The sequence below is a fragment of the Phyllostomus hastatus genome, unplaced genomic scaffold, assembly GCF_019186645.2.
Source record: "Phyllostomus hastatus isolate PE091 unplaced genomic scaffold, TTU_PhHast_1.1 phas_scaffold_182, whole genome shotgun sequence".
Classification (NCBI taxonomy): domain Eukaryota; kingdom Metazoa; phylum Chordata; class Mammalia; order Chiroptera; family Phyllostomidae; genus Phyllostomus; species Phyllostomus hastatus.
The window spans coordinates 1,293,676-1,315,601 of NW_025334013.1; the positions used below are offsets into that span (position 1 = coordinate 1,293,676).

The window sequence follows — 21,926 nt, forward strand, 5'->3', positions numbered from 1 at the left end:
GGTAGGAACACGGGGGTCACTTTGGAGAACCTCTTTGTGGATGGGTCGGGAATGGGGGGGAAATGAATAGTTATAAGCTCATTTCCATAGAAACTGTCTCATTACCATGCTGGCGGCCCGCGGGACGAGGCAGGGCGCCCTGCCAGCACCGGCTCCACAATGCAGGGCCCCGGCCGCCCAGCTGCCAGAGGGCCGGGCCGGCGAGGCGGCTCCCGCGGCAGCCCGAGGGCCCCGAGCGGCTGTCCACGCTGCTGTCCCCGGAACCCGGGCACTGCGCAGGGGTCTCCCCCGGCGGGCCCCGCTGCTGCCGGGTCACCGTGGAGTCCCAGGTCCTGCGTGTCGGGCCCTGCCAGGTCCCCCCAGGCGCCCCGGATGGTGAACAAAAGAAACGGGAACAATTAGGTTTTAAAATCACTCCCCAGGCGTCCGAGGGACACGGCCCGGTCCCCTCGCTCCGGGGGCACTCTGTCCCTGGGCCTTGCGGGCAGGTGGACCCGTTCGGGGCCTGCTCCGGGGGTCTCGTCGCCCCAGTGCTGGGCTCCGGGAGCGGCGCTGGTGTCCCCGAGCCTCCCTGCCTGTCCCCCAGGCCCCGAGCTGACGGGGGGTGTGTGTGTGTGAGGGGGCTGGGGGTGGGGGTGGTGGGGTGGGGGGAGTCCCGCTGTGCTGGCTTTGTCACCATGCACGAGGGGCTCAGGCCTGGAGGAGGGGCACATACACGGCCTCGGAGAGAAGTGGGGTTTCTTCCCGGGAGGACGGACCCCCAGGGCCTGGGAGGAGGCGGCCGCGCTTCGCCGAGGCTCCGGCCCGGGGACGGGCTTGTTTTCCTCATCGCGGCGGAGTGAGCGCGAGGTCACGCCTGTCACGGGAACCCCCGGGAGCGTGGGGCTCGGCGGCACGGCATCCGTCCGCGGGGTGTGTGAGCGCTGCCGCCGCCTCCCGCACAGCTCCGAGCTCAGGGCACCCCGGCCCTGCGCCCCACGCCCCGGACTCCATCCCCGGTCCCCTCGGCCGGCCTGCCGGCTGATGCCCTCAACGCAGAGCAGCTCTTCCCGGGAAGCACAGGGGACCGGAGCTGCGGGGGCCCCGGGGCAGCCTCGTGAGGTGCCCGGGGTAGCGGGCCCTGCCCTCAGTCATCGCCCCTTTGGCCCGGTTTGCGACGGGCCTGTGGGGGCAGAAACGGCCCTGGGCAGCGAACAGTTTGGGACGAGCCCGCCCAGCGGGACGACGCCCGCCCGCCCTTGCCTCGGAGAGAGTGACCTCGTGACCCCGAAGGTGGGGCAGGGTCTAGGCTCTGCCGTCCTTTAACCTCCAGCGTCGTCTGAGGGGGTGTGGGCGGACTAGATGGTCCCACTTTATAGCCTCAGATGCCCTGGCAGTGGGAGGTCAAAGGTCGAGGGTCAGGGTGCACAGGCCAAGTGTGACGGCGGGGCCCAGGGGTTGGTAAACACAGCTTCTCCAACGCTTTAGGGACGGGGACAGGTGTGGGGGCCCCAGCGGGTGTAAGAGACGCCAGCTCTGCCCGGAGCCTCCGGCCGCTCGCTCAGCGCAACTGTGTCCAGACCACGTGCCCCGCCCCCCCCCCCATGGCCTGCGTGAGCCCCTTCGCCAGCCTCACATGCAGTTCGCGCTCAGTAGGAAGGTGGGAGGAGGACTCTGCTGGTCCAGGACACGGGCGTGTTCGTGTCCCGGGCCGATGGGACGAAGCCCCGCGCTGTGGCTGCAACCGCAGAGACCTGGTCCCCGCCCGGTCCAGAGCTGCCCTCCGAGGTCCCAGGGCCACAGGGCTGGCCCCGCTGCGGCCGGGAGGGTGCCCCCGCCCCAGGCCGCCCGCAGCACCTGGTGGCTGCCGGCCTCCTGGGCGTCCCCTGGCTGGTGGACCCCCTCGGCCCACCCCTGCGTCGTCTTCACGTGGTGTTCTCCCTGCGTGTGCGTGTCTGCGTCCACATGTCCCCTCTGGTAAGGACCCGGTCGTGTGGGGTCAGGGACCAGCTCCTCTGCAAGCCCCTATTTCCAAATGCGGTCCCACTCTGAGGTCCTGGGGGTGAGGACGTCTGCACACGGAAGTTGTGGGGGACCCAGTCCACAGCAGCGGACAGTGGCCCAGGTCCTCCCACATGGCACCGTCTTTGCCGGGGGACCCCTGGGGACAGGTCCGCCTGTCCAGTCGTTGGCCCGCCCGAGGGTGCTGGGGTGCTCGGACACCACCCTGCTCTCCGTCCAGCGGGCCTCGCCGTCCCCCCAAAGCAGTCGGGGGCGCAGACCGCCTGCGGCTGGGGCGCCCACCGGCCGTGCCCGCTGCCGTGTCTTCGGCAGCCCTCAGAGGCCGCCGCGCGGCGGGCTCCTCACTGCTCAGACGCCGGCCAACAGCTTAAGTATAACGTGCGATAAACACAGGAGGTCCTTCTGTTTCGTGGTTTTCTAGGGTTTGAAAAGCGATTTAGAGTAATTTTAGGTTGTCCCGGGTTGGCAGACGGTGGGGCCGGCAATCCGAGAAGACACCGGCTTTCCAGGGAAGGGTTTCCCGTCCTCGTTTCCGATTTTCGGAAGCGCCGTGAGTGTCAGGCGGCGGGGGCGGGGCGACAGCTCCCAGGGCGCCGTTCCCGAGCTCGCGGGCCGCCAGGGCTGCCGGGCCGGGGCGCTGGGGCCGGGGCTGCTGTGCGGAGCGAGAGGGGCTTCCGGGCCTCCAGCTGGAGCCGGTGCGCGCCGCCCCCGTGCGCCGCGTGGAGGTCAGACGGCACCTGTGCCCCGCGTGGCCCGCCGAGCGCGGGCAGCCAGGGCTCTGGAGCGTGAGGAATTGCTGCCTAAGTGCCGGTGGCAGGCGGGTGGCCCGGGAGGTGACCTGCAGGAGGAATGAGGTCATGGCCGAGAGCCGGTGGCGCCGGCACAGCCCGGCTCGGTTGACGGTGTGAGATGCCTTGGAAGCAGTTCCGAGGGGTGGTGCCGGGGGTGGGAATCGGGCTGCGGCCTGCACCAGGGGGCCATGGGGCCCGCCTTCTCCCTCAGGGGGCCATCTGTGGGTGGGCCGGCCACAGGCTCCTCCGCTCACCTGCCTCTCGGCATCCGCACGGCCCCTTCTCCTCGTCCCCAGTCTTTTGGACCGGGGACTGTTCCCAGCGGTGCGGGGCGGTCATTCAGCCTCAGAGGCCTCCCCCTGTTGCCCCGGTGTCTGGGTCACCGTGGGGAGGTGTGGGCTCCCGTGCCCGGTGGCCAGTCTGTGAGGAAACATGCAGGCGTGGCTGGAGGCCTGTGGGGTCCGTGGCAGAACCCCCAGGACCCCTCCTGTGCTCGGCTCTTCCGGGGGAGACCGGCCTCTGTGTGTGAATGCCCACCCGGGCTCAGGGAGGGGGGCCCGGCCCCTTTTTCCTGCGGCAGCAATGTGTGCTGTTGCGCGCCGGCCAGCTTGAGAAGTGCCCTGAAGAGGGGCTTTTGCGGGGGCGGGGTGTCCGTGCTGGGGCCCCCCTTCCCCACCCCCACCCCCGGTCCTTCCTGCGTCGGGGGCCGGGGGCTACACTGGAACCTCACCTTGCTTCCCGTGTGGCTGAAGTTCATTAACTGCCAGGAAATCACGGATTTCCAAACCCCGCTCTCCGCTGCCTCCACTGCGCGGACGAAAGCGAATTGGAGTAACGAGGACCAGCTCCCGCGGAGCCGAGAGGCCGGGAGGCCGGGCCCTTGCACGCGGAGGGGACTTAGCCGAGGCCCCCAGGGGTCCACGCCAGGTGCCACGGGCCAGGTGCGTGACTGTAGGGGCGCGCTGCAGCTCTCTACGGGTGCCTCTGTCATTCTGAAAAGGGGAGTGAGGCCCTCAGGCTGGGCGGTGGGGGCAGCTGCCCGCCTTGTAGGCCCACTGGGTTCGGGCTCCTGTCGCATGGGGCCCTGCAGGGAGGCATTCATGGCGGGCTGCTCTGCTGGTGGCCGGTGGCCTTCATGGTGACAGGGACAGTGCACCTGCTGGTGAGAGCTCCCTCCCTGCGTTTCGCCAGGAACCGGATCCCCTGCTCACAGCCGCGCCCGGCCAGAGCCTCCGGGTGGCCCCCGAGCGGCGGGTGGACCTGGGGGTGCCCCTGTGCCAGAGTGACCCTGGGGCTCACCTGTGGGGCAGGACCATCACCAGGCCTGCGGGCAGGCTGTGAGGGTGCGCTGGGGTCCGCTCGTGCCCTCCGGGCGGTGGCCCTGAGAAGCACCCCCCGTGACCTGGCTGTGGGCAAGCTGCCACAGGCTCCGAGGCCTCAAGGCGATGCTTGCCCGAGGCACACCGCAGGACGCGCCGGGTCGCACGCGGCCCTCTACACGCCCCCCCCCCCCCAGCCCCCGGGAGGACAACCAGGGACGCAGAGCGAGGCAGAGGCGATGGCCCGGTCGGTCTGCCCCGCACGATCCCAGCCAAGGAGGAAGGTGCTGGCCGGAGGGGGCGATGTGCGGAGGGCCGGCCCCACCCCGCAGAAGCCTCCCTTCGCCCTTGGTGCGCGAGGGGCTTCTGGAAACGCCCCGCCTCGGCCCGCCCGCCAGTCAGCAGCGCTGGGCCCAGGCCTCGTTCTCGCAGCTCAGGCCCTGGGGCACGACTGGGGCCGGGGGTCGGGACGGTTTCGAGAGCCGGGCTGGGCGCCGCGGGGTCACATCTCGGGCCCTGGCGGAGGCCTGGAGGGCGCCTCCGGCCGCCTGGTCTGCTGGGAGCCGGCACCAGAACCACCCACACAGCACACGGCCCCTCCCGTCCCGCGACGACCAGGGCGGAAGGAACAGGTGGGCAGGTCCCGGACACTCGAGAATTCGTCACCAGTGGGGAAAACCGGGGGGTGTGCTGCGGCATAAAAACGAGAAGTCCCGCCCGAGAAGGGAGACAAACGGGTCAGGGTGACTCCCCCCGCCCGCCCCCCGCGGGCTCCCAAACTCCGCTCCAGACCAGACCGAAGCACCCATCTGATGGCCGGGTTAATGGGAGAAATTGGTTTAGATCGCAAAGATGATTAATTCGATTAATGGGAAAAAATGGTCTGAGTGGTGTTGGGGAAGGAGGGAGAGGGGCCACCTGCCACCTGCCGGTCCTGTGTCGACTGCTCTGCAGATGACCTGTCGCTTGTCCCCCCAGCCCCTGACAGGTGGGGCCCGGTCACTCCCTGCCCAGGACAGACCCGCCGCCGGCCGGCGGCCGTCCAGCCGGTGCAGAGCCCGCGGCTGGGACGTGACCGTGTCGGCGAGCGAGGCAGCGGGCCGTGGCTGGCCCGGGTCACGCAGATCAGCTCTTCCGGCCGGACGGAATGCCCAGAGCCCGGCCGTGTCCGGCAGGCGGGGGCTCTGGCCCCAGCTGCTGCGGCCCCTTCCTTCCGACGGGCCCCTCCCTGATCCTCCATCGTCCCTAACGCCGAGTGGGACGGCTCGTGAACCGCGTGCCCGGGCTTTCTGCCCAGGGGAGAGCATGCCTCCCCGGAGTCAGATGTCCAAGCCCCCCGCCCTCCAGCCCCTGGTCCTGCTTGACCAGGAGCACTGCAGCCCCTCGGTCAGCGCGGGGTGCGGGGCGCAGCCCCTGGGAGTGCAGGAAATCCGCATGCGACTCCGGACTCCCCAGACTGAGCCACCAGCAGCCCGCCGTGGCCCGGACGCCTGGCCGACGTCACCGTTGGTTAACGCACGCTGTGCGTGTCGCCTGTGTCACACACATGCTCCCGCAGCCGCGCCGCCGGAGGAGAGACGGCGTCGCGGAGAAAACCGAAACACAGCCAGCGCCGCACAGGGGCCGACGCCGGGAGCCCACCTGGCCTGCGTGCGAGGGGAGGTGTCGGCCAGGACCTCGCCCACGCTGTCCTCCGCGGCACAAAACTCCGTGGACGGCGTGACGCCGGGACCCCCCACGTCCAACAGGACAGGCTGGTGTGGAAGGGCGCGGGGCGCGGCTCCAGCTCGGACAGCGGGGAAGCAGCCACGTGGCCGTGTCTCGGCGCCGGCGTGCCCGGGTGACGCCGTCACGGTCGTGAGGAAGTCTCCCGAAACCCTTCCCGAGTATCGACAGAAAAGCTCCGCGCACAAGTGCACAGTTCCAGTCTGCGTTGTTCAGGGGTCAGCGCGCTCTTGGAGAGCTCCCCGGGGGCCAGAGGCGTCCCGGTGACCTCGGCTGACCGGGCGCCCAGCGCCTTTCTGGGCCATTGCGGGGCGGGGGGTGCGCGCGCATGCGTGCGCGCCCGCATCGGGGTGGGCGGGCGCAGGAGGGGATCCTCGCAGCCCATTGGGCCCCTCCCAGCCCAGGCCCCGCCCCACCCGGGTAAAGACCCCACGCAGGTCCCGGGACCCATAAAGTGGGGTGGGCCTGGGCGTCGCGCCGGCCGCTGTGTCCTGGGAAACAAACAGGTTATTGGTGTGAGCTTCCCGGCGGGTGCGCGGGTGCTGGCCGCCACCTGCCCCAGGAGCGTGTCCCAGTAAAGCAGCCGAGGCAGAAACCGGGGCGCCCGGGGCACCCGCCCCCTGGCCGGCGCATCGGGATCTCGCGGGGGACGAAGGGAAGGGCCGGGCGCCCGCTCCGGGCCCTGGCGCCCGCGGGAGCCCGGAGCCGCGGGCCGCGCCGGCGGCTGCGGGGGGCCGGGCCGGGCGCGGGTCAGCAGCGCGCCAGCGCCGGTGTCAGCGTGATTAATAGAGCCGGGGACCGCCGCTAATTCACTGCCTAATGACTGCGGCCGGCCGCGCCGCGTAATCGGGTGATGTATGTGGGGGGCGCTCACCTCGTGGCAGAGGTGAAAATCATTTCGACAAGTCAAATATTGTCACAGGGAACAAATGGCTCTCCCTGTTAATAAAAATTAATGAATTTTTTCTTTCTTTCTTTTTTTTTTTTTCTCTCGCCACTGGCCTGCTAAATGAAGCTGCGGCGCGGCTGACCAGGGAGGGGCCCGGCCGAGTCAAGCACTTGATTTGATGGTTAAAACTGTAAACGTCTTCATTAGGGCAGGAGCCCCCGAGGGCCAGGACGGGCGCCGGCTGCAGGCTGTCGTGGCCACCGCTGGAGGCTGCTCGGAGCCCCGGGGGTGGGGGGGCGGGTGGCCTGCAGGGGCGAGGCTGCCCCTGGGTCCCTGGCCCGGAGGACGGGGCGGGGGGTGGGGACACCCCAGGGATCTCCGGTCCCTCCTGTCTGCAGCTGTGTCGTCTGGGCAGCGCATGGGAGGGGAGCAGGGGGCCTGGGAGCAGGTGACAGGGCAGCGACATGGGGAGGGTCTTCCCTGCCCCCCAAGAGCTGGGGCACAGGAAGGCACCCCCAGAGGGGTAGCTGGGTGATCCGAGCCCCAGTCCTGGCTGCAGAGGGGCTCTGGCTGGGGACCTGGCCAGGGCAGGGAGGCTGCCGGCCTCCAGTGAGTGGGGAGGGGGCGGAGCATCTGCCCCCGCCGCTGCCCTGCCCTCAGGCCCCGAGGCAGAGGACACAGCTCTGTGCCAGCAGAGGCCACACAGTGGACCGTCCGGAAGCAGAGGGCTTCGCCTCCCGCATCCGGTGGGTGCGGTCTCCGAGGACGGCCGTGTCTCCTCACGGCACCCGCCTGGAGCCAGCCCCGAGGAGCCCCGGCCTCGCCGGCGAGGGGCAGGCGCCGTGCTCTGCTCTGCCTTCTCGGTCCGGACACTTTTCGTCTGGGGCCACCTTTGTGGATGCGTGTGGCTCGCTCCGGCCTCGCAGGGCAGCCCCAGGCCCAGCGTGTGGGAGCTGGAGAGATAAACCCACTATAAATAGTGCGGCGGCGGCTGCGGGGGGGTCTGCCGGGCGTTAACCCGTTCCTCCTCCACGCGCTGCCTGGACGGGGGTGGGGGGAGCAGGCGGGGGCACTCTGAGCGCCCCGCTGAGCACGTTTCGTCCCCGGACACATTGACCCCCCCGTGGGGCAGCTTCTGGGGCCTCCACCTCGTCCCCCAAGCCCTCGGCACCCTGAGTGGCCCGCAGCCAGCAGGCGTGGCTGTCCAGGGCAGGGGACCGACCCTCCTCGGCCTGTCCCCTCACACCCCACTGAAGCCCCTGAGTTTGCGGAAGCTGTGTGTGTGGGTGTTGGGGTTCCCCTCCCCGCCCACCCGGCCTGGGCCTGAGGCAGCCTGGGGGCCCCTGAGCTCGCCCTCCCCGGCCTCCACGCGGGGCCCAGGACGCCACAGCAGCCTCGGCCTGGTGGCCCGAGGCCCCTCCATCCGAGGGGGCAGCACTGATTCCTGTGGCCGCCAGCAAGGTGTCCCAGAGCCCCTCTTGGATGGGGCCTCCCCAAATCCCCAATCCTGCTGCTGGGCCCCAGCGATGGCGACTGAAGCCCCGCCCCCAGGCTCCCCCTGCGTCCCCCCTGACAGGCCCTCCCCTCCAGCAGAACGGGGTTCTGGTCGCTTCAGCAGCGACCCCTGGGGCCACGGGGCCTGAGGGATGCTTGTTGGGGACGGTGCCAGGGCACTGCTGGCCAGCGAACAGCCCTTGCTCGTGCAGGGGCCGCCACACAGCCACGCGAGGACGGTGCCAGGAGGGGGTCCTCACACGCAGGGCCCTGTGGCTTCGAACCTCCGACGGTCTCCCGGCTGGATCCGCCCCGCTTTTATGAGTGCAGGGGAGGGAGGGCCCCAGGGCGCCCGTGGGGGAGCGGAAGGAGAGCCCATGTGCTTGCAGGACCCGAGGGAGCCGAGGTGGGGCGGGCGGGCGCCGGCGTGGGGACCGGGGCTGAGGCCGGCGGAGCCTCGTTCCACTTGGCGGGGGCAGCCTGAGAGACGCCTCTCTCCTGTGGGTGTCGGGGATGCCCAAATGGGTGCCGTGGACCCGCACAGACACCTGCACCCCGGGTTCAGAGCAGCATCGCCCACACAGCGAACGGTCCCGGGGTGGGTGCGCGGATAAACAAGTCATGGCGTACACGGGCGGGGGAGGCCGCCCGGCCCCCAAAAGGAGGGGCGCTCCGGCACCTGCTACGACGTGGGTGGGCCTTTAGCACGTCCCACGGAGGGACGTGCGCCAGACACAGAGGGGCAGACACCAGGAATCCACTCGGGAGGTCCCTGGAGGACTCAGACCCACAGAGGCAGAGACCGGACACCGTGCGGGAGGGTGGGGGTGGGGGAGGGGTGGGGAGCGTTTCACGGGGACAGAGGTGCAGTTGGGAAGACGGAACGTTCTGGACAGGATGGTGGTGACGGCTGCATGACAGGGGGAGTGTGTTTAAGGCCACTGAGCCGCACAAACAGAGGTTGAGATGGTGACTTTTATGTGATGTGTCTTTTACCACAATTTTTTTAAAGCGCCCTGTGGAGTTGGCGAATGTGAGGGGGAGGAGCGGGTGCCTGGGGCCAGCCTCCCTGACATCCGAGGGGGTCTGGGGGCCGGGCCCCTCAGCGCGGCGTCCAGCACACGGACGGTGCGGGAGGTGGGGGTCCTGGAGGACACCCCAGCCCGGCTGCCGCGCGCTCGGCACCGGGAGCTCAGCGCAGGGCCGGGGGGAGTCGGCCGCGGTGATTGAGAAGAAACACAGTGAGATCAGAGCGATCGGAGGCCACCGCGCTGCCCCCGGGGCTCGGGGAAGTGGTGTATTAGCCAAGGAATAAAGGAGAGGAGGAGAAAGGCCAAATCACATCTCTCTGAAACAAAGAGGCTCTTTATCAGGAACAAGCCCTGATAAAAATTGCAGCGGCATCGCCTGCCCGGGGCGATGGAAGCCGGGGAGATGGGGGTGGGCCAGAAATCGGCGCGCGGGGTCCCCCGAGCATTGCGCGGGCCGGTAATCGTCTTAGAGTAATGCACCGGCTGCAGTCTGCCGGCGTGGAGCAGCGGCCCGGTGGCCGGAGCTGCCAGTCGCAGCCCCCACGGCCTGGGGTCCGTTCTGCCGGACGGGGACCCAGGCCCAGGGAGGGGTGGGAGCCGGCAGCGGGCGCCCGGGGCTGCGTCTCGGTTGCAGCCCCTCGGCCGCTGGGCTCGGCTGCAGGCGGATGTGACCTTGGGTGGGCTGAGCCTGGCAGTGGCCGTGGAGCCGTGGGGGACGCCTTCCCAGGATGCCGTCCTGGGCTCTGAAGGGCTGCTGTTCGGGGGGGCTCCACGCCCAGCAGGGGGCTCCTCTGGAGCCTCTGCCCCCGTGGCGCGTCAGTTTGTGCCTCTGTGAAATGGGTAGGCTGGTGACCGGCTTCACTGCGCTGGGAGTGAATGCAGAGGGGCAGGTGGGCGCTTCCGTGGCGTCCTGTGAGCGGTGGGGCCCCCGCGCCGTGCCCCTGGCGGTCAGGGCCCTCCCGCCGGCTCTCTGCGCCCGCTCTCGGCTGCCGGCACAGAGCACCATGAACTGGGGGCGCAAAACGCTTGTTCCCTGGCAGTCCGGAGGCCTCTGTCACCCGAGGCCGTGCCGCCCCCCCAGTGTCCCCGTGCGTCTCTCCCCTCTTCCTACCAGCGCACCAGTTCCCCTGAATCCAAGCCCATCCTCGCCTAACCCGTCCACCTCAACAACGCCCCTGCCTCAGGCGCAGGTCTCGCACCAGGCACCAGGGTCCGGGTAAACGACATGTGGGGTGGAGGGGGCACAGCTCAGCCCCCAGCAGTCTTGGTGGCATCCCAGATGGCAGGAGGTGCCGCAGGACCCGCCCCACCTGCTCTGGACGCCGGACAAGTCAAGGCCGCTCTGACCTCACTGCCTTCATCTCCAATAGGAGGCCGTGCCGTGGGAGTCCTGGCTAGCTCAGCTTTGGGGGCACGTCACAAGCCTGTGCATGTGACAGTGGCCAGGCGTAGCAGGGGCCATGTGGTTGGGGTTGGGGAGGGAGGGGTGGCCCTGCCTCTGTGTTGGGGAGACCCTCCCGCCTGGGCCCTGGCAGGAGAGGCCGGGGCCGGGCTGTGCCTGGAGCAGAGGCCAGCTCCAGCCCCGCGCCCCCACCCCCCCGCGTGCCCCCCGGGCCCCGATGACATTCAGCTCCGTCCGCCCTGCAGCTGGGGCGCCTCACCCTCCGGTCCCTGCGGGCACGATCCCGGGCGCGGGGCTGGGAGCCTAAACGGCAATTGATTATTATTAATATTTAGCATGTTTGCGGGAATGTCTTTGCTCAGAGCTATTAATCTGCGGTGCTCCTAGCAGTCGCAGTCCGCTCCCGGCCCAGAGGCTCGCAGCGGCTGCTCGGCGAGGGGAATGCCAATGAGCGCGGGCCCGCGGCGGCCGGCGGCTCTGGGCGGCCCACGCTGGACGCGGGTCCCAGGGCAACATGGGCACCCCGCTGGTCGGGTCCTGGGGCCCACTGCTGTGTCCTTGTCCCCCAGGCAGGACGCGGCCCGGGGTGGGGGGGAGAGGCGGTCGAGTTTGCTGTGGTTGATTCAAATCACGAACAATGGCCACGCTGAGCCGTCAGCTCCTGGTTCCCTTTCTCGCAAACAGTTTCTGGAGGTGGGGCTGTGGGGAGCGTCCTGCGCAGCCCCAAGAACCCCCTCACTGGAGCCGGGCCCCCCTCGCCTGGCCGCCTTGGCAGGAGCTCGGCAGCGTGGAGATCGCCAGTCAGCGAGAAGAAGGAGGCTTCTGTCACCGTTGTCCCCAGTGGCCTCCGGGGACCCGGCCTGCTGGAGGGGGGCCCCTCTCTGTTCCTCGTCCCTCCCCCTGAGCAGCAGGCGAGACAGCCCCTGGGACCATTGCCGCTTGTGGGCGCTTGCAGGGTCTGGGGAGGGACTCGCGGGGGTCTCTGGGGGCCCAGCAGGCCTCGCCACGTGGCTCAAGAGATGAAAGAACCATCAGAGGGTGGGGGGGGGAGCCCCAGCGGCCCAGCGAGTGGCAGGGGGCTGTGGCTGGACCTTGGTGTCACAGGCGTGCCCGCCGGCCGCCCAGAGCACAGGGCCGGCAGGCCACTCCACGGGGCTGCAGGGAGGGTGGCCTGAGGGGGCAGGGGAGAAACCGCCTCCCTTCCGGGGTGTGGGGCTGGACTGGGCAAGCCCAGGTGTCCCCCCCACATTCGCCTGGAGGTCGAGTCTAGGGGGGGGAGAAGCAAGGGGGTCCTGTGAGTGGGGCTCGTCCACGGGGAAGGAAGGTCAAGGATGGGAAGTAAGGGTTTCTGCCTTTAACGTTCTCCGTTAGGAATTGTCCTCCAGATTGTCCTTGTGTCCATCCATCTGCACCCATCCGTCCACCCACTGACCTGTCCATCCATCCATCCACCCACTGACCTGTCCATCCATCCACCATCCACCAGCCATCACCCACTGACCCGTCTATCCATCCACCATCCAACCACCCACTGACCTGTCCATCCATCCATCTACCCACTGACCTGTGCATCCATCCACCATCCCTCCACCCACTGACCTGTTCGTCCCTCCACCCACCACCCACACCCGTCCACCACCCGCCACCCACTCACACCTCTGCCTGTTCTCCCATGTAGTCACTTACGCACCCACTCGTCTGTCCCCCCACGCACCCCTCAGTGACCCCACCCACTCCCTGTGCCTTCTGTGCGTCAGGACGTAAGGCCACTGTAAGTGCTGGGACGCTTCTCCGGGCGCTGCCCCACCGCAGGGGGTGCTGGGGCTGCGCGGTGCGCCGCCTGAGAACTTTAGGACCCAGATGCGGCGGCCCGGCCGGCCCGGCGGTGTGGGCGGGAGCTTCCCTGAGGCACAAAATGGGGTCGTTCCTCCCCGCCACCCCCTGCCTACGGGGCTTCCACGAGACTCAGGTCGACGGCAGTGCCGGCTGTGTGCCCTGTGGCCCCGGCCGCCCTGAGCTGCCCGTGAGACCCCGGTGGACAAGCTGACGTCTGCTGATGGCCTTGACCCGCAGGACAGAGAAGCCAGCATTCTGACCAGGCCCGCCCGCCCGCCGTTACCCAGTTGCTCTCTTGGGCACCCCTGGATGGTTCTAGAATCGAACGGCCCTGTGGCTGGCCGGGCACCTTGCTTCCCAGTGTCCTGGGAATCGTCTGTCCCCACTTCGCCTCTGCCACCGTGTTCCTCCTGCACGCCGAACGGAACGGAACCTCTGAACACTGCTTGTGCCGGGCCTAGGGAATGTGCCGGGACCCTGGGCACTGCAGCCCCAGGTCGGCCTTCGGGAAGGGGCGTCCTGGGCCCCAGCCTGTCTCCCCCAGGAGTGGGCGCGTCCTCCTGCTGGTGGGCGGGATGGGGGGGCCTCAGGCCCGGGGTGCACACAGACCATGGGGAGGGGATACTTCCAGAAGGCCCTGGGGCCTCTGTGTAGGAGGTTTCAGCTGAACCCAGATCCGAGGGGCCCGGCCCAGCCAGCCTGGTTCCCTGGAACCGTCGCCCGTGTTTCCTGGGAGCACGTGGGTCCTCTCCCTGGGAGCCGGGCCAGGTGGGGGGGACGCTGGAGGGCAGGTTCCAGCCTGGGTCCCGTTTCCCCCACAGAAACTGTAACGAAAGCAGGTGGCTCGGGGGTCTGGAGGGGCCGCCCGTGGGGGCCAGCCTGCAGCCGGTGCGTGGGGCTGCTGGCGCCGCCCTGGGAAAGTCCGTGGGACCCCCTCCGTCAGCGGTGCGGCCAGGCCAGGGGCGCAGCAGCGGCGGAACGAGCCGGAACGGGGAACCCGGCCGGCTGGCCGGCGCGCAGCTCCCTGAGCTGAGAACCGCCCCTGAAGTGTCTCTGATGAGACGTGCCCTGGGCCCAGCCTCCCCCGGCGACCGGACGGGGTTGCCGGGCGCGGGCTGATTGCGGCCCTTTTCCTCCCGCTAAGCAGCAAATTTGCCGGCGGCCCTGCGGCGGGTGGCCGTGGAGGGGGCTCGTGACGCAGGTCGGCGGGGGTGGAGCTGGCCCAGTTTCCCGAGGTCCTGGCCGTCCTCAGAAGGCCGGTGGCCTCTGTGCTCGGTCCTGCTCGTCCGGGGTGCGCACTGCTCACTCAGTGTTTGTGGCGCCGGCGGCGCACCTGCTCCCCTGCCCCCAGCCGCCCCCAGACCCTCAGGGGGCCGTCGCCCCTGAGGGCTTGTGGGGCTCCGGGCACCTGGCCTGCACCCAGTCTCGGGTGCAGCGGGTCTGGGTGGGGCCTGCATTCGACAAGTGCTGGGGGCCCACGGATGCCGTAGGTCTGGGGGCCCCACTCTGAGACCCCCTGAGCTGGACGGGCAAGCCATCCCCCCAGCATCCAGCACAGCTGGGCCCCTCGCTTCCGGGGCGTCACCAGCACGGGCTTGCGGAGCCTGGCAGCGCAGAGCTTGGAGACCCGCGGGCTGGGGTCCCGCCTCTGGGTGCCCCAGCCGGACCCGCAGCCGGACACCACGGCTTGTGGCCTCGTCTGTAGTGACCTCTCCGACCCGCCGCTGTCCTCTGGGTGCACCCGAGGGGGGGACTGGCTTCACCGAGCGAGCCAGCCCATCTCCCACGAGAAGCCGCTGCCCTTTTGAGAGGTGCGGGCCTGAGTTCTTGGGGGTCAGAGGTCATGGGGTGCGGAATTCCCAGGGGGGCAGTCCTGGCCCTCGTGGCATCTTGGAAGGGGGTGGCCTACCAAGTTTCCGGATCAGCCCTCCCTGACCTGGTGTGTCCCTGCATGGGGAGAAGGTCTGTGGCAGAGCCCAGCCCAGGGTTTGGGGGGAGCCAGAGGAGCCCCGGCCTGTGCATCACCACCCCCCCCCGCACAGGGAGGTCGTGTTTGCCCCCATTTACAGGGAGAAAATGCGGCTCCGGGGGCCTGGCCACTCCGTCCAGTGAGGGGTGGACCCGGGGGGCGATGTCTCCAGCTCCAGGTCTGAGGCGGAGGCAGGGGCTTCCGGAGCCGGCTCCGTGGGATAGCGGGGACCATTTCCCCCGTGGGCCCTTGCGCCCCTGAGCCAGCGGCAGGGGCAGGGCGGAGCTCAGGCCACCCCGGGAAGCTGCGGCTGCGCGCCGTCCTCCCTGGGCAGGCCGGGCCTGCCAGCTCCAGGGGGAGTGGGGGAGGGAGGCCGCGGGCGGGCGATGGCGGACCTGCGGGGTCTGGGCGGAGCCGTCCGAGCTCCTTCAGCCAACCACGTCCCGGCTCCACTGAGGGTCCCCCAGGTTCTGTTTCTGAGCAGCTCACTCGCGGGGGTCACTGTGGCCCCTCTGTTCCTCTTTCTCCCAGTGACCTGCTCTCCCCCATTTGGGGGGAGTAGTGCCCACCGGAGGGTCAGCATCAAGTCAGCGGAGGATGATTTGCTCTTGACCCACGACCCTGAGGGGACCGCCAGGTGGGCTGTGACGAGGGCGGAGGGAGAGGTGCAGATTTCGGGGGACTTGCCCCCAGGCAGGACACCGGGCACCTTGCTGGCCTCCCCACTCCCTGCCCAGCCTGGCGCCAGCGTCTATGCCAGGTGCCGAAGACGATGACAGGGTCATTGGCACGACCTTTCGGCTCCGAGCTGCCCGGGGGCAGGGGACGCCGGCCCGCAGGAGGGACCGTGAGCCTGCGGGGGGAAGCAGCGTGTGCCCGGCTCCGCTCTGCGCCCAGGGCGCCGCGCCCCGCCGCGTGCCGGGCGGGACGCTGGCCTGTGGTTTGTCCAAGTAGGTGGTCTCTCCGCCAGAACTTTAATGGGAATAGTTGTAGAACCACACGCAGTTGTGGGACCGGGAGAGGGACAGGCCCTGCACCCTTGGTGGGTCCCGGGTGCTGGCGGTTGCAGAACTCCGGTCTCCGAGGGGTGTCCGCAGGGTGCAGTGTCTCCGCCTCCGACCTGGGCTCTCACCTGCGCCCTCACCTGCACCGCTGCATGGAGCTGCGTTTCCCTGAAAGTCTGCGCCCACCTCCACGGGGTCGCAGAGCCGCCCGGCCCTGAGACGCCTCCGGGTCGGGTCCTCCTGTGACCTGCTGCCCCGCCCCCGCTCCCCACCCCCAACTGCCCCTCTCTGTGGCCCTGACGTGGCCACCCATACAAAGCGGGAGTTCCTCTCCTCAGGGAAGCCCCCCCCCCCGTCCGCAGCCCCCGCTGCTCCCAGGAGCCCCCTCCTGAACGTGGGGGGCTGTGTGTGGCCCCACCAGCCGTGCGCCAGCCCCTCTCTGTGCAGTGCGTGGAAGGGTGGACCCGCAGGGGCCTGGCCGGCGGCTCTCTGGGCCAGGCAGGGAGGACGGGGGCTTGGGGCCCCGGGGGCCAGCGTCTGCCGACCGCTGGCGGAACTCCTGTGTGTGTGCACACCCTCCGGGCTGGGCTGGGCAGGCGACAGCCGGGGCAGGTTCCTCCTCCGGCCAAGCAGGGTGTCCTGGGAGGGGTGCGTGGGGGGAGAAGCGTGTGCGGTGCTGGGGGAGGGTGAGCCGGCCTCGCGGGCGGGGAGTGTGGGCAGGGGACTTGGGCAGTGTCCCTCCTCTGGGCCTGTCGGCAGTGTCCACGGGGGTGTCCTGGGGCAGCGCTGGGTTGCTCCTGTGGGGTCCGTTGGCCAGTTGGGGGCCCAGCCCGGGCAGCCGGACAGCGCCCTGCTGTCTCCCGCTCGGGGTGGGGGGGAGGGCGAGGCGGCCCCGGCGGCCCCTTGGCTCCCGAGCCCCACGGACGGGCTTTCCCTCTGCCCTCTCTGGGGTCTCCAGGCAGAGGTCTGCGTGTGTGCAGGGGGGGGCACATGGGCGTGTTTTCAGAGCCCTTACACGCCCCCTTACACACTCCTCTCGGGCACACTTCCACACAGGCCACACCCACACTCACGCCCACGCTCCCAGGCCCCACCCGGGCGAGGCCAGCAAGTCCAGCGGCTCTCCTGAAACCCGGCCACACGGCCAAGGGGGCCACACACACGCGGGCGAACTTGCGGAAGTTCCCTGCCAGGGCCCGGCCCCCGAGCCAGGCTTTGCTCAGCCCAGCGCCCCGTGAGCCCCCCGCCAGGAGCCGGCGGTCATCGTGCCGATTATAACCACCTCCCGGGAGGGTCCTGGCTACTCGGCCTTGTAGGGACAGAGCACAAGGGACCCTCTCTCTGTGCCAGGTCGCAGAGCCCAGCTGTCCCAACTTGGGGTCTCCTCTCTCTCTGCAGAGCCCGGTGTTCCGGTGGGGCTCTCAGGGAGACAGTGGGGCAGCTTCTGTTCAGGGATGATTCACATCCGAGGGGGGGCCAGAACCCCTGCCCCCCGAGGCTGGAGAAGACCCCGCCCTGGACTAAGGGCGGGGGGACACCGAGGCTCCCAGCGGCACAGCCCCAGACGGGGGGACAGCTGGCTTCTCGGCCTCTCTGACCAGACGCCCGGGGCCCACGTGCCGAGTCCTGTGTGACCAGCCTCCAGACCAGGCCTGGCACTTTGTCGCCCAAGAACACGGCAGTCTGCCCGGGACCGGCGCCTGCTGGGGGCCCTGTGGCCCGATCTCGGTGGCCCTGGCTCAGGACCGCTCGAGGGCTTGCTGGGGTCCAGGCCCCTTCCCCTCCGCCTGTCCCCGCCTGCCTCCCCCCCACCCCCCCGCTTTTACCGCCTTGGTAGGCCTCCCAGAAGAACTTTTAGGAATGACGGGCCCCGTCAGGAGCCCCTCCCCTGAAACCACCGCAAAACCCCAATAAAGGGCCCGCGGCCTCCTGGCCGGGAAGCAGCACACCCGCGCCGGTCTCCAAAGTCGTAAAAAGCTCATGTTCTTGGCTGCGCACCCCGACCTTCGAGGGAGAGCCACTGGAAACGCCCCAGCCAGCAGTCACGGGGCCTCGGCGGCCGGAGCCGGAGCCGGGAGCCGGGAGGCAGGGGCAGACGCCCGTCCGGTCCGGGCAGAGGGGCTCCTGCCTGGGCTGAGCCCTCCCAGACCCCCTGGCCGGAGCACAGGGCAGGGGCAGGTCGGTCTCTCCCTCCGGCCCCTCTGGGTCCTCGGGGCTCCGGCGTCTCCGAGAAGCTTTCCACTTTCTCCAGGGACTTGGGGCCGCCGGGACACCCCACTGTCCCCCAACGCCTCTGCGCGGTCCTCAGGCCTGCCGCCCCCCAGCTCCAAGAGAGGGGCGCGGGGCGGGGCGGCAGGAGGGAGCCTCGGGGCTTCCTGGCGCTGGGGGCGGAGGCCGGGGCGCAGGCTCCTTAATCAGCAGGAAACACCGCCGCGCGCCCGCGCCGTTTGCTCAGCCAGGAAACTGGACGCGGCTTAGAGTGTGGTTTGTCCTCCGGCAGGTGAATGTTTCGGGAAGTGGAATTCAAACAGAACGTTTTAAAAAACACCCCCCTGCCCCCGCCAAACGACAGAGCCTGGAGAGGCACCCGCGGCCGGGACTCCAGTGCCGGCTCTGTTGGCCGTCCCCGGCTCCCGGGAACGAGGTGGCGCCTGGACCACCGCCTTGTAACTTAGCTCTGTGCCCCCCGACCCCCGGGTGTGGGGGAGGGGTATGGGAGCACTGGCGAACCTCCCACTGCGGGTCATGGGCACTGCGCGGCGGCCTCGGGGGCGTTTCTGGAAGGACCCCACAGGTCCCTGGGAAGCACCCAGCCGCCGGCCACTTCCGACATGACGATCACCCCTGGGGCGCTGCTGAATTAGATTCGTGGTATCCCGTGAGGGTTTTCCCCCCTAAGACTTCGGTTTCTTCTCAACCAGATCTGTTCGCAAGCAGCACGAGGGACCCAAGGTCATGTTCCTTGTACCCAAAGGTCCCGTCTCCGTGGGCACCCCGGCTTCACCGGCCCCCGTCGGTCGGGGGGCAGGGAGAGGCCGAGGGCCACAGTGACTGCGGCGGCCTGTCACTCCCGCAGGTTTTTGAAAGGGGGGCTCAGGTGGAAGCCTCGTGTCAGAGGTCAGCGGCACGAGGGGCCGGGCGGACCTCCTGCTGCCCCACCCCCCGACTGCTAACATTCTGTCGTGGTGACGTGCCAGTGGTGTTAAACGTCAGCCATTCTGGAGAGAAGGGCTCAGGGACACCCAGTGGATCGTGATGCTGCGCCCCCACCGCCTCCGTCCGGCTCCAGAACGTTCCTTCCCCAGAGGAGCCCCCCCAGCCTGTGCCTCGGTTCCCCCCATGCCCCCCAACGACATGCATTCCTTAGTCTCCGTGGACTCGCCTGCTCTGGCCTTTCCTTAGACACAGAACCACACGCCGTGTAGCCTTTGGTTTCTGGTTCTCCCACTTGGCGTGATGTCCGAGTGGCAGTGGGGTGACAGTGGGTCCTGTTCATGGCTGCGTAATACTCCACCACGCGGGGGACCACGCTCGTGCCTCCCTCACCCGTGGGCGGGCACCTGCGTGTCTCTGCCTCCGGGCGACTGCGGGTACCGTGCTGCCCGGTTCACCTGCCTTTTCACTCCTCCGGGTCGGCACCTGGAGTGAGCCCCGTCCCCGCCGTGTGACCTGCCCCTTGCTCTGGCTGTCTCTCCTCCGCCCGCTCTTTGTCACCCCCTCGGGGCTGGTGTCTGTCCAGGTGGCACTCTCGGGCCACCACCACATGTCTTTCAGGAAATGCCCCGAAGAGAGGCGGCCCAGACGGACAAGCCGGGGACCCTTCCGCCCGTCCACTGTGTCCTGTGACCGGCAGCCCCGGGAGGCCCACGCTCATGGCCTCCGCGGGCCTCTGTCCCGACTGGCCATCGGGGACTTCCAGGGTCCTGCCGGGCCCGCCCCCTGCCCAGGGTGTCCCAGGTGCCGGGACACCTTCCACAGGAGCCCAGACTCTGGGTCCCCCTGAGAACCTGGGGTGTGACTCTGTCCCTTCGTCCCCAGGGCTGCAGACATGGACTGGACGGTCCTGGGAAGTGGGTTTCGCCACCCGCCCAGGGTCGGGTGCTGGGGCGGCGACCTCCCTCACCGTCCCCGGTCTCGTGGCACGCGGGCAGCGCCTGCCCCCACGCTCCTGAAGCAGGGCGGGCTGTCGGGTTCCCAGCCCCGCTCGGGGCCGCGGGGAGGTGCAGGGGACGGTCCCCGGAGGGGCTGGTGGTGCCGCCGACCCGGGCCCCTCCCCTCCCACGCGGGTGAGGGCCACTCGGCCGCCGAGGAGCAGAGGCACGCTAGGGGGCCGGGGCTGCCGGGCCCCCATCCTGGCCCCGTCCCCGTGGTCCCTGAACCTGGCTCGCAGGGGAGGCTGTGCCGCCCGGCCTGACGCTGCCCTCTCTCCCCCAGGTGACGGCGACGCGGTCAGTAGCATGTACGAGCCGGACCCGGACCTGCTGGCGGGCGAGAGCGCGGAGGACGAGACCGAAGACAGCGTCATGTCGCCCATCCCCATGGGGCCGCCCTCCCCCTTGCCCACCAGCGAGGACTTCACCCCCAAGGAGGGCTCGCCCTACGAGGCGCCTGTCTACATCCCCGAGGACGTCCCCGTGCCGCCCGGCTTCGAGCTCCGCGAGTCCTCCGTCCCGGGGGCCGGCCTGGGCATCTGGGCCAAGAAGAGGATGGAGGTCGGGGAGCGCTTCGGGCCCTACATGGGGGCGCCGCGGGCCACGCTGAAGGAGGCCGACTTCGGATGGGAGGTGAGCCTGCCCCGGCCGCGTGACGGATCGCGGCCATTTGTCTCGGGCGCCGTCTGTTTATGAAGCCGCCGAGCCGCCGCCGCCCCCACCCCGCCCCCACCCCGGGCGGGAGGCGCGGCCAAGAGAGAGCGTTCGGCTGCCGTTTCCCAGGCTCTCGTTGGGTCCCGCCGTTCGCAGGACGCGACCCCGAAAGCACCGCCGGTCCGGTCCGCGCGGGTGCCTGCCGGCCCCGGGGGCCGTGCCCGCTCTCTTCCCGGAAATGTGTCTGCAGTGAGCTCATGTCTTGGAGTGGCTGCGCCCCGTCTGGGCCTCGGGGGCTCAGGCAGCGGGGCTGGGGGACGGGGGGACTGTCCTAGAGCAGGGTCCCTGCGCGGGGGAACCTGCCGCCCACGGGGGTCTCGAGGTCCCTGAGCAGCCCGTAGACAACGCCCGGTGGCTGCGCTGGCCCCAGGCGCCAAGGGCCCCCCACCCACGGCTCCCTGCCCCCCAGCTCCCTGGCGGGAGCCCCCACGTCTCACATGAGCGGGGAGCAGTCCCACCCTGCCAGAGGGGGCGTCGGCGAGTGTGTTGTCCCTGACAACCTCGGCGGCTCTGCGTGCGGCGGGAGAGTGGGGGCGCAGGAGGGGAAGGGCGCCGATGTCCCTGAAGGCGTCCCTCCCCTGGAGCTGTCACCACGGACGCTGGCCCCAATGTGGGGGCGCTCTAAGCTGGTCTCCTGGGTCCTGGTCTTTCCACCGGCCCCCCACAGCCAGTCTCGGGTGCTTGCTTTGGCTGGGGTGCTGGCAGTGCACACGCAGGTGCGCCCCCAAATTCCGTCTGGGATGGAAGCTGAGGCTCCGGGAAGAGCCTGGGCCAGGGCAGCGCGGGCTGGGGCACCGGCTCCCACAGTGTGGCTTCGGCTCCGGGAAGGTCCCCTGACCCTGTTCACCCTCCAGGCTTCATGGTTTCTACACCTCGGGGGGCACGCCTGAGCCTGTCCCTGGAGACACGTGTGCCCTCTCCCCAGCTGGAGGTGAGGCTCCTGGACCCCCGCCACCCCAGGGCACCCCTCCTGGGCCTGGCAACAGCAAGGCACTCCCTCGGGGTCTCCCAGAGGCTGGGAGTGCTGGTGCTTGTGGGGGGGCCCTGCCCACAGCCCGACAGGCCTCCCTCCGTCACCAGAGATAGGGCCAGGGTACCCCCAACGCTGGGGGCCTCCGCCTCCCAGCAGGCAGGTGGGGGTGGTCCTGGTGGCGCGAGGGGTGTGCAGGTGGGGAACACGGAAGCTCCCCGTCTGAGTGCCAGCTCCGTAGAAGAAGGTGTAGCTGGGAGGGGAGGTGCGCTTCCCGCCAGTGTGACCGAGGCTCTGGCTGCGAGGGTTTGTGACCGGCGTGTCGCCCTGGCTGCGAGGGTGCATTTTGGAGACCCGGCCTGGCCTGTCTCGCCCACCTGGCTGTTTGGGGGAGCGACTGACGGGTGTCTGTGTGACCCGCTCGGAGAGGGCCGGGCCGTGCCAGGGGCAGGTGGCTTTCAGATGCTGGCGCGAAAGCGAGCCTCGCCGGTCATGCGTCGGGCGACCTTGAGGCGACCTTGCTTCTGTCTGCCCTGATCCGGGTCCCTGTTTGCTCTTTCTCTAAAGAAATGGCCCGTATCGCGGCCGCCTGCCTGGTACCGGCCGTGGCCGTTATCTGTTGACTTTGCG

General features: G+C 69.7%; 1 protein-coding gene across 9 annotated transcripts in view; it reads left to right on the top strand.

Moving 5' to 3' along the window:
* The window catches only part of PRDM16 (PR/SET domain 16), a 273,345-nt gene that overhangs the window by 71,017 nt on the left and 180,402 nt on the right, over positions 1 to 21,926 (top strand). For 8 of the 9 annotated variants that reach the window (XM_045859405.1, XM_045859399.1, XM_045859408.1 and 5 more), the window contains exon 2: positions 19,896 to 20,245. In XM_045859405.1, the coding sequence (XP_045715361.1) occupies positions 19,896 to 20,245 (350 nt within the window). Of the gene's footprint in view, positions 1 to 17,570; positions 17,640 to 19,895; positions 20,246 to 21,926 lie in introns of those variants that run through there. The other variant, XM_045859404.1, reaches the window with a different exon arrangement.